The following is a 12065-nucleotide window of genomic DNA, read 5'->3' on the forward strand; positions in this document are numbered from 1 at the left end:
GGAGCTCTTTAGGATAGCACTAGGCACAACATGGAAATCAGTACGGGAATTGTTGACAATCTCCCTCCCACTTTGGACAAGATTCATCCTGCTTAAAGAAAGTGTGTGTGGGGGGGGACTTTGTACAGAGTGTATTATAACTCAGGATGAAACAGTGGTCAACCAATTGATACTGCAACAAAAGCTGCAAGGGAAAATGGCCAAGTGTAATATAAATAAGGTAATTTACACTATGCAAAGGGTCAAGAAGAAGTGCTTCAAAGGGACTGGTAACACTAAATATATTAGGAAACAGCTGCAGAGCAGCATTAAACAAATGCAATAAAACACATGTGCATGCAAAAAGATTACAATTTGCAGCAAACTGACAGACACTTAAGAAACAGGCATTAAAGACAAATGCACAATTTGAATTTCATTTCAAACCTTCTACATTTGGCCCAGCAGACCAGCTTAACTAGCAATTATAAACAGGGCCATATATTTTTTTTAGGGGGAGGAGAAGGACACACAACACAAATCTTGTTGACTGGCTTCAGGGCTTTTGCAAATTCCAGATGAGAAACTAGTGTTAAAGCATATAGTCCATCTCAAGTCCAATGCCTTTAATGCTGATGAACCTCAAAATGCATGTTGGTCTACCTCAAAACATCATTGCAGAATTAGAGTATTGGGAAACCTATAACTGAATTGTTTTCTTCCTGACAACCAACATGTACAAAGTTACAACATATAATGATGGATAATCTTTTAATATTGGCCTGAAGCCACTATAACACTATATGGTTAAAATGATATATCTGCTATACATTTTTAAATAGCAATTTTGATATTAAATTACAAAAGAAAAAAGCATATTTTGTCCTCTTGAATCCTATGCTCCCCAACTATCACACAACTGTAAAAAGCAGGTAATTTTCCCTGAAAAGCATTTCTTTTAAATAGAAAATTAATTTAAAAGGGGAAAGGGAGGGGGGTGGCAGCTGTATCTGTCCACCAAATCACAGCAGTGTTTACTGAAGAGTATTTCAATCTCAGCAGAAGTGACAACAGTTTTTAATGAGATTCTTTTAATTTCCTTACCCCAGTCAGTACCATCTCCTGAACTTCTGGATTCCCCATCTCCTTCATCAGATGTAGCCAAGAAATCGAACTCCTTTAAGGCTTCTTCTGTATCTCTGTCTTCACTGCTATCAGACAGCACTCTTTTTCTGACAATCTATGAGAGGCAAAAAGTAAATATAAAAATATTGCATTATTTTTAACTACAACGCACATGTAACACCCATGCAAAAAAAAAAAAAGAGTCTGGAAAGATGTATGCATCACTTCAGTTTAAATCTATCTGAAAATATTGACTGATGCATTGTGTTTACAACTATATTCCAGTTATATACTCCTATATAATCAGTAATTGCACTGTGCAAACATGAATCTCAGAAGCTTAGAGAAAGCCGTCAAGCATACATTTTATTCTCAGTAGAAAGCTGTATTGTTTATTATCTTACTGTTCTGTTGCATATCAAAGCTATGTAAGCTACCCTTAAGTTCTCACCTACTGTAACAAATGTAGAAATGTCAGCTTTGAAGTTAGTGCCTCCCTGGAATAGTTTCCCAGGCATGAGCCTGGAATCCAGGATGTTTGTAACCACAAAAGATAGCCGAACCTGTGACTGTAGTTTTTCACATGCATATGTAAGAATTCTTTGCCTTCTGTTAGTATCTCTTTGATGTATCCTTTAAAATAAACTATTGTGTATCAAACTGTATCACTTTCAATATGGTCGTGCCATGAGAACAATGGACTTACAATAAACCACTACTTTGTTTCAAAATCATTGTTTGGTTATCTTGAAATCTGTATGCTTGACAATTTGAAAGTGATCCACGTTAAAGTTCAACTGACCTGGCAACTTTTGAACCGAACGGCTGAGGGGAGTTCCAGATAACAGAGAACCTTTTAATCCACTGGAAAGAGGGCTGGAAGATAGAATCGAGTTCGGACCCCCCCATGGCACATCTTGGACACAAGGAGAGTCACGGGGCGCGGGTCCCCTCTACACGTACAACAACTTTTCATCACCCCACGTAAGTGGGAGTCGTGGACTTCGACCACCCTGATGAAAGAAGCCCCAGCCCAATGAGAAGCCATCCTGACGAGGCATACTCATGGAGGTAGGGGTGGCAAAGCCCCAGGAGGCGAGCGAGAGGGCAACCCACCCAGGGAGGACAAGGACCAAAGGGAGCCTCGATTGGATGACGGTGGAGGGGCACCGAGAGGTTCTGATTCCGAGGATGAAGATGGAGGCAGGCGAGCCGGACGTCCTCAAAACAATGAGGGAGGAGATGGCTACTATGGCGGGGGGCTTGAGGGATGAGATCCAAGCCAACGCTGCGTTCATGGCCCAAGAGATGCGGAGGCAGATCGAATGCTTGTTGAGACCAGGGGACCCGAGAGGATTACCGGGGATCCCAGGGGGAAGGCAACCCCTAGCCCCTCAGCTGCCAGCACAACCAGTGATACCACCACAACCGGTCCCGGCCCCGCAGCTTCCTGCACCACCCATAGTACTGGCCCAACCGCCGGCACTCCCAGGCCCCCAAGACTATGGCAGGGGGAGAGAGCTTGATGTGACATTCGATGGAGATCCAGAGGAAGTGGAGTATTTCTCCATCCAAGCCAATAGTTACATGCACTATTGGGGGAACACGTTCCCGGACAGGTTCAGCAGAGTGGACTACCTGGGCTCCAAACTTAAAGGAGCAGCAAAGAGATGGTACGTGAGCCTGTACGAGACCAGGAGTCCGAAGCTGGACGCAGTTGTGGCGTTCCTGCAAGCCCTACTCACCCAATTCGAGAACCCGCTGCAAGAGACTCAGGCCCTGACCACCTTGCGGGACATGCAGCAAGGATCGAAATCGGTGTGTGAGTATGCGGCTGAATTTAGATCGAACGTGGCCAAGGTCCAGGGTTGGAACAAACTAATGAAGATATAGCAATTCCAGGGGGGTCTGAATGCGAGTGTGTTGGATCAGGCCCTCCAGCAAGCCCGCCCCACCACACTGGTGGGTGGGTGCAGCTGGCAGGGGAAGTGGAAACCAACATGAAGAGAGTGGCCCTACAGCGACAACAGCAGCAAGGGGGAAAGGGGGGACATGAGTCTCGGTTTGGGGCAAAACCCGAAATGAAGAAGACCCCGCAGGCGGGGGGAGCCGCTAAACTTCCCCCAGCCCATAAGTGCTACCGCTGCGGGGATCCGAGTCACCTAGCTGCAAACTGCCCAGAGAAACCTCGAGGCCCCCCCGGCCCTGAAACCCATCGCTGCTGCACCAAAGAAGGCTCTGTCGTGCGCTAAAGAGTCAGCAAGAGGGAGTACCGCCACTCCGACCATCACGGAGGTGGAAACCATCATCTTGGACGAGATGAGCGAGATGTCCTGGGAAGAAGAACCGGCGGAAAATGAGAACGACCTGCACTGAGCGGTGCCGAGCAGCAGGTCGTGGATCTAATGGCACCACTGAGGGTGAGGATAACTGGATCTTTGTTCTTTGTCCTGCTGACTTTATTAAACCCAAAGCTTAAGAGGTTCGTGCACATGAGAGCCCTAATTGACTCTGGGTGTATGAGGGAGATAATTACTCCCAAATTGGTAGAGGCTCTCGGCCTCTCACGAACCCCCTTGCCCCATCCCATCCAATTGAACAGATGGACGGCTCAGTAATGAGGGGGGAGCCCTGTATAGAACAAACCCAGGCTGTGCCTGTGGGCATAGAGGACCATTGGGACATAGAGTTATTTGTGATCGCCCCCTCTGCATCATTCGATGTAGTCCTAGGGGTTGGTTGGTTAGCCAAGCATGAACCGGACATTAGGTGGGGGGACCAAAGCATAGACTTTACGGACAGTAAATGCAAATGCCACCTGTGGATCAAGGCATGGGGAGCAGACCCCCCTCCCCAAAACAAAAGGATATGCCTCTCGGTGGAGAAGGTCAGTTCCATCCCTAAAGAGTACCGGGACTTGAAAAGGGTGTTCAGTGAGGAGGAAGCAAATGAACTCCCCCCTCACCGAAGCACGGATTGTGCGATTGAGCTCATCCCTGGCCAGGAACTTCCCAAGGCGAAATTGTACTCCATTGGGTGGGCTGAGAAAGCAGAGCTGAGAAAATTCCTAGACAAAAATCTAAAAAAGGGCTTCATTAGACTGGCAACCGCCCCGCATGCCACGTCTGTGCTTTTCAGGAAAAAGAAGGATGGCAGTCTTAGACTCTGCACAGACTTTCGGGGGATTAATGGGATTTCGACTTCCAACGCTTATCCCATCCCGCTAATCAGAGACCTTCTGAGCACCATCTCAGAGGGAAAAATCTTCACCAAACTGGACTTGAGAGACACGTACTTTAGGGTGCGGATAAAAGAGGGAGATGAATGGAAGACCGCATTCAATACACCCATGGGCCAGTTTGAGTATCTGGTCATGTCTTTTGGATAATAAGGGGCCCCGGGGGAATTCATGAATTTCATAAATGAAGTCCTGAGGGAATACCTGTACCAAGGGGTGGTGGTGTACCTAGATGACATAATTATTTATTCAAAGAAAATGAACTCCCATGTGAAATTTGTGAGGAAGGTGTTGTCTACTTTATACGAACATAAGCTGTACGCTAAATTATCTGAGTTCCACAAACGGGAACTGGATTACTTAGGATTTCGGGTGTCTGGAAGAGGATTGGCGATGGACCTGGCCAAAATCCAGGCAGTACTAGATTGGGAACCCCTGAGAACACGTAGACAGCTCCAATCATTTATCGGATTCGCAAATTTTTGTCGTAGCTTCATTCAGGGGTTTGCCCAATTCATGTTACCCCTCATGGACCTTCTGAAAATTAAAAGGAAGGATCCGGAAGCAAAAAGACCGGGGCTAAGCTAACTTGGACGCCTGAGTGTGAAATGGCGTTCAAAAAACTCAAAAGATTGTTCACTAGTGAGCCTATTCTGAGCAACCCCGATGAACTTAGGCCCTTCGTGGTCCAATGTGATGCCTCCGATGTGGCCGTGGGGGCAATACTAATGCAGACCGATGAGAGTAGGGGGCTACGGCCATGTGCCTACATTTCTAAAAAAAATTATCAGGAGCAACAAAACTGGTCGGTATGGGATAAAGAGGCATTCACCGTAACATTTGCTTTAAAAACATGGTGATCTTGGCTAGAAGGGGCCCGGGTCTCCTTCAAGGTTTGGACTGATCACAAGAACTGAGAAGCCCTAACGGGGTGCAGAAAACTGACCGAAAAACAAATTAGGTGGGCGGGGTTTTTCGCCAAATTTGACTTCACCCTAAAAAACATACCAGGCTCTAAGAACTTTCTGGCGGACGCCCTCTCCCGACTGCCCCAACACGATCGACAAAAGGAGGAGATCATTGATTCCATAATCTCCCCCAAACACCTAATTGGGATGGTTACTACTCGATCAAAGAAAGGGAAAGAGGAGAACCAGTGGGGAGGGTAGCGCTTGATAGACGCAGTGGAGGCGAAAGGTGAAACTAAATCCAAAGGGGTAAAAAAGGGAGAAGGAGGTTTTTGGTACCGGGAGGGAAAACTTTACGTACTGGAAAGCCTCCAGAAAGAGGTACTACAATTCTGTCACAACAGCAAATTTTCTGGACACTTTGGGTATGTGAAAACTTTACATTTAGCCAATAGACAATTTTGGTGGCCCCAAATGAAAAAAGACATATCTGAGTACGTGTCCTTCTGCCCAGTGTGTGTTATGGCTAAAAAGAGAGGGGGAACCCCCCCACCGGGCTGTTGCAACCTATTGAGACGGCCTGGAGACCATGGTCGGTAGTGTCCATGAATTTTATTGTCAAACTACCGCCGTCACAGGGGAAAACCATAATCTTAGTAGTGGTGGACACTTTCTCCAAGCAAGCCCACTTCATCCCCTGCGCTAAATTACCTAACGCCAAAAAACTAGCATACTTGTTCTTCCAACACGTGGTAAAAGCCCACTCATTCCTGGATAAAGTAATTAGTGACCGGGGCCCGCAATTCGTTGCCAACTTCTGGCGGAAGTTTTGTAAATTAACAGGCATGGAACAAGGATTGAGCTCAGCGTATCACCACCAAACAGATGGTCAGACTGAGAGGGTGAATGCGCTGCTTGAACAATATTTACGGTGTTATGTGAACCACCAGCAGACCAATTGGGTAGAATTGTTGCCGTTTGCCGAGTACGGTTATAACAACAGCATCCACAGCTCGACTAAAGCCTCTCCATTTAAAATAGTAAATGGCTATGAAGGGAAACCTTTTCCCATGTTACCAGGGGGTAACCAGACCAAGGTCCTCTCCTCATTCGAACAATGGTGGAGACCCTTGGGAGAAGGGTGGAAGGTCATACAGGAAAACTTGGAAAATGCCAAAGAAACTTACAAAAAACATTATGATAAAAAGCACACCCCCATGTGGGATTTCAAAGTAGGGGAAACAGTCTTTCTATCCACAAAGAAAAACAGGTTGCTTACCTGTAACTGATGATCTTCGAGTGGTCATCTGTGCAGTCACACACATGGGTCTTGCCGCAGGCAACGGATCCGTACCTTGGAGCTCCAATAGCTCGCCTATAGCGTCTTTTGGCGCGCTTTCCTCCCGCCCTGGGGAGCAGGCAGCGACTGCGCATGCCTGGAGCGGGGGGAGAACGCCCATTCCACTCAGTTTCTTCCAGCCGCCGTTGGCACTGACACTATACCAAGTTAAGCAACGATTACAAGAGGCCAGCAGTGGGGAAGGCTGGGTGGACGTGTGTGACTGCACAGATGACCACTCGAAGATCATCAGTTACAGGTAAGCAACCTGTTTATCTTCTTCGTGGTCTCTGTGCAGTCCCACACATGGGTGACTAGCCAGCTGAATGTCCTGGAGGAGGGTGCTGGTAAAAGAAAAAAGTTAGTCACGTAACCCAATCACACCATATTATGCAACATAGAGATGGAAGCGGATGCACTCACCCCTGACTTCAGTGGAAGATGGATCTGAGGACCGCTTGACCGAAGGAGGCGTCACGTCTCGCACGAACGTCTAAGGCATAATGGGAGACGAACGTGGATGGTGAGGACCACGATGCAGCCGCACAAATGTCCTCTAGGGAGACGCCTTGCAGGAAAGCCGAAGACGTCGAGACCGCTCTAGTAGAGTGGGCCTTAAGACCTTCGGGCAGAGGCTGTTTAGCCAGTTCGTAACACAACCTGATGGCACTAACTACCCATTTAGATAGTCTTTGGGTAGAGATTTTGTGTCCTCTGTGAGGATTTCCGTAGGCCACAAACAGATTAGGGTCCTTACGGAAAGGTTGTGTACGATCAAGGTAGAAAGATAAAGCCCTTCTAACGTCCAGAGAATGCAGGGCTCGTTGTCCCTGGTCGGATGGGTTGGAGAAAAACGTTGGTAGAGAAGTTGAAGTCGATAAGTGGAACTGGGAGACAACCTTCGGAAGGAACGCAGGGTCCGGTCGCAGAACAACTTTGTCCTTGTGGAAAATAGTGTAGGGAGGATCGTGGCGGAAGGCGCATAAGTCACTTGCCCGCTTACCTGAGGTAAGGGCTACCAGCAATGCAGTCTTCCAGGAAAGAAGGTTAAGGTCTATGGTAGCCATAGGTTCAAAGGGAACTTTCATCAAGCAGGAAAGGACTAGCGATAAACTCCAAGTCGGGACGAAGGGCTTAACAGGTGGATTGAGGTGCAACATGCCCTTAAGAAAGGACTTAGACAAGGGATGGGAGAACACTGTTTTGCCATCAACCGGGTTATGGAACGCAGAAACTGCAGAAAGGTGAACCTTTAAGGAGGAATAACAGAGTCCTGATTTCTGTAGAGAAAGTAGATAATCAAGGATCAGGTTAAGGGGTGCTGACTCTGGCTGCAGGTGATTAGACGTCGCGAAAGAGCAGAAGCGCTTCCATTTGCGTTGGTACGAAAGTCTAGTGGAAGGCTTCCTTGCGTTGAGGATGATGTTGGCTACCTCTGTGGAGAGGCAGGCGGATGTATTCTCCAGGCTGCCAAGGCCAGAACCCGAGGGTTGTGATGCAGAACCTGACCACTGGCCTGTGATAAAAGATCGCCCGCCGGAGGAAGGCGGCAGTAAGTGTGGCGGGACATTTATAGAAGCCTCGTGAACCACGGTTGCCGAGGCCACCATGGAGCAATAAGGATGCAGTCCGTGCCATCTCGTGCTATCTTTACCAACACCCGTGTCAGAAGGGGGGTTGGTGGGAAGAAGTAGTGAAGAGGACCTGTCCAGCTGTGAAGGAAGGCGTCGTTGCCCCTCCTGGAATAAAAATGAGGACATTTGGCATTCTCCCTGGAAGCAAAGACGTCCACCTTGGGCGTTCCGAAGCATCGGAAGATACGACGAAGGTAGGTCGGATTGATGGACCATTCGTGGTCGTCTATGCGAACCCTGCTGAGGGAGTCGGCCAGAACATTCTCCACACCCGGGAGGTGAATGGCAGTCATGTAGATGTTGTGCTTGACACACCATTCCCAGAGCAGTACGGCTATACGGCACAGGCGGAGGGATCTGGTGCCTCCCTGCTTGTTTATGTAGTAAACTGTTGCCATATTGTCCGTGGAAATCTGAACGTGTCGGTCCCTTATCAGTGGGAGGAACGATTGGAGAGCCCTGTGCACAGCAATCAGTTCTAGGCAGTTTATGTGCATGGCCCTCTCAGGGGGAGTCCAAAGCCCCCTGACGGTCTTGTCCTCTAAGTGGGCTCCCCATCCCCACTTGGAGGCGTCTGTTGTCACGACAGCCATCGGAGGGGTCGGTAGAAACGGCATGCCTGCGAGCAGATTGTCGGGTATAGTCCACCATGTGAGAGACAGAAGTGCTCTCTGTGGAACAGTGAGTAAAACGCTCTGCGGTTGCGCCTGAGGATGGTAGGCTCGTACAAACCAGAGCTGTAGTTGTCGCATCCGTAGCCTGGCAAAGTAAAGGACAGACGTTGTGGCGGCCATGAGGCCCAGCAGGCGTTGGATTGTGAATGCAGACTGACGAGGCTGTTGTTGAACTGACTTGGCTAAGGCAATGATAGTTAGTGCCCGATCCTCGGGGAGGAAGGCACGATGGAGAGAAGTGCGCAGAAGGGCCCCTATGAACTTGAGGTCCTGGGTAGGTGTGAGGTGAGATTTTGAAGCATTCACACGAAGGCCCAGGGATTTCAGAAGGGTGAGAGCTGTGTTGAGGTTGCTCTGCAGTTGATGTTGAGTCGGAGCTATGAAAAGCCAGTCGTCGATATATGGGAAGACTGGGATGTTCCGAATGCAAAGAGCAGCTGCCACCACTGCCATGCACTTGGTGAAAACGCGGGGTGCAGTGGAGAGGCCGAATGGCAGGGACACATATTGGAAGTGGTCCTGGCCCATGGCGAATCGCAGATACCTCCGATGTTGAGGTCGAATGGTCACATGGAAGTAAGCGTCCTGAAGATCTAGAGAAGCCATCCAGGAATTTCTGGGAATAAGGGGCAAGATGGACTGCAGGGAGATCATTCTGAACTTCCTGTATTCGATGTGCCGGTTGAGGTTTCGCAGATCTAGAATGGGACGCTTGCCTCCATCCCTCTTGGGGACCAGAAAGTATCCCGAATAGAAGCCTGTCCCTTGATGTTGAGGAGGGACGGGTTCTATGGCATTTTTCTGGAGCAAGTCCAGGATTTCCTGATGGAGGAGTGTAGACGGGGGGGGGGGGGGGTAGCAATGAAGTAGTGGTGGCGAGGTGGAGAAATGAACTCAATTGCGTAACCTAGGCGCACGATGGTCAGCACCCAGGAGTCGGTTGTGATCGAGTTCCAAGTGGGAAGGAACGGAAGGAGACGTGTGCTGTAAGCCGGTGGGGTTTGGAGAGCAAGTGGGGTTTGGAAAGAGTCAAAGAGACTGCTTAGTCTGGAGGGAGGCCTTCTTGGTTTGTTGGGGCTTAGGTCTCTGCTGGAAATGAGGTTTTTGTTGTGGACCCTTTCGCCTCCAGTAGACACTTTGTTTTGGTGACCGTTGTCGTTTCGGAAATGATGGTCTCCAAGTTTTCGATCGATTGAACTGCTGGGAGTTTGGTTGGGAAACTCCCAGGCGCTTGGCACGTTTGCGGCCATCGTCAACAGAGGTTAGCACTTCGTCCGTGGACGCATGGAAGAGGCCTAGGCCGTCGAAGGGGAGATCCTCTATCTTCTGCTTGATGTCGGGCTGCAAGTTAGTAGAACGCAGCCAGGCATGACGGTGCAAGGCGACGGAGGAGGCGAAGACCCTCGAAGAACAGGAAACAGCATGTCGTACGTTGTTTATCTGCTGTTTAGAGACTCTGGACAATTCTGACACCAAATTGGAGGCCGTTCTCTGAGAGGTTTCAGGGAGAGAGGGGATCAGGGGTGTAAATTGATTGGCTAGATTGAAGACATAGGCAGAAAAATAAGCTAAGTAATTGTTGAGTTTAGAATTGGTAGAGGCCAGAGTAAATAACTTCCGTGCCAAGGTATCCAGTTTTCTCCCTTCGCGATCTGGTGGTGTAGGGTGTCGTGAGGGCTTGGCCTTAGTGGCAGAATGAACTATAATAGAGTTGGGCGCTGGGTGTGTCGCCAAGAATTTAGCATCCGGGGCATGTACCCTGTAGAGCGAGTCAAATCGTTTGGAGGTAGGTGGGACAGAGGCCGGCTTGTCCCACGCCTCTCGCAACCCTTCAAGATGTACAGGTAGCATCGGGAGAAGCGACCCTGGTGGGAAGTCAGCCTGTACTAAGTCATGTACAATGTCTGAAACTTTAGGAGAGTCAGACGGCAAGGCAATTTGGAGAGCGTCAGCCATCGTGGTGATGAGATTTAGATATGCTTTGGAAGCATCTGATGGTGAAAGGCGCAGCTGTGGTGCAGACTCCGAGGCAACAGAGGCAGGGTGGTCCTCCGAATCCGATGAAAGGGAGGATTCCCGCTCGGACTGGGAGTCGTCAGCATTGGAAGAGTGGCGCGGTGCGATCGATTCCGAGGCCGAAGCCCGAAGCTTAGAAGCGTGAGTGTCCTGGGCTGGTCGAGTTGGAGAAATCCGGATGGGAACCGTCGGGGCTCCGGGGGGGATGGTACCGGGTTTATTTAGGTCCCGAGGGCGATCAGGGACTGGAGACGGTACCGACTGCCGAAGGGGCAGGTGATCGGATTCTCGAAGCTCGGAGAAGTCTCGGAGTCGATCGACGTCACGGGGTCGAGAAGAGTCTCGTATTGGAGGAGGGTCTCGGAGCCGACCGTATGTTCGGGTTCGGTGAGAATCATATGCTCGGGTTCGAGGAGAGTTGTCATAGCGGATCCGAGGGGTAACAACATCACGACCCAGGTCTAGATATCTGGAGCGGTGAGTACCCTCGTAGGAAGGGGAACGGGATAGGCGATGGCGAGACCTAACCCTTGGTGAAGGCGATCGTGACTGAGAAGAGTAGTCGTAGCGCGGACGAGATGAATAGTCGAGGTGCGGGCGCGCATACGGGTCATACCGGTCATAGTAGGCGGAGGAGCCGGAATCACGGTGTCTATGCGGGGAGCGAGAGCGAAACCAAGGAGGCATAGGTGTCGGGGAACGTGATCGAATCCGACGCGGTATGGGCTGGGTCTCTGGAGAGCGTGAATGAAGTCGGTGAGTAGAGCTTTGGGTCGCTGAGTCCCTATACAGTGGAGAAAGTGCGACATCCTGGAAGGATCCGAGTCTAAGTGAAGACTTCGCGTAGTGTTGAGTAGGATCGGATGGGTCGGGTTCCAAAAAGTCAGACAGAACCACGCTGCGGACCGACGGTGAGCGAGACTGAATAGGAATCACTTCTACGGCCGTAGAAGAGTGAGGAGTGAGCTGCGGCATATCAGTGATTACATCTGACGGAGCCGAGAGTTCTGACGGAAGCAGGAGTTGAGCGGTCGAGGTTGCGGCATCCATAGCGTCAGGAGCCGAAGTCGAGGCCCGATGCGGGTGCGAGGTCGGGTGCGACTCGGTCGGGTGCGACTCGTAAGACTTCCTCGGAGTCGAATCAGTCGCTTT

At 49.7% G+C, this 12065-nt stretch overlaps 1 protein-coding gene across 4 annotated transcripts in view; it reads right to left on the bottom strand.

Annotated features, from left to right (window-relative positions):
- STRN (striatin) overlaps nt 1–12065 on the bottom strand; it is a 90536-nt gene that overhangs the window by 31265 nt on the left and 47206 nt on the right. For all 4 annotated transcript variants that reach the window (XM_060244200.1, XM_060244217.1, XM_060244192.1 and 1 more), the window contains exon 7: nt 1084–1219. In XM_060244200.1, the coding sequence (XP_060100183.1) occupies nt 1084–1219 (136 nt within the window). The remainder of the gene's footprint in view (nt 1–1083; nt 1220–12065) is intronic.

This window comes from Heteronotia binoei, chromosome 1, assembly GCF_032191835.1.
Source record: "Heteronotia binoei isolate CCM8104 ecotype False Entrance Well chromosome 1, APGP_CSIRO_Hbin_v1, whole genome shotgun sequence".
NCBI lineage: Eukaryota > Metazoa > Chordata > Lepidosauria > Squamata > Gekkonidae > Heteronotia > Heteronotia binoei.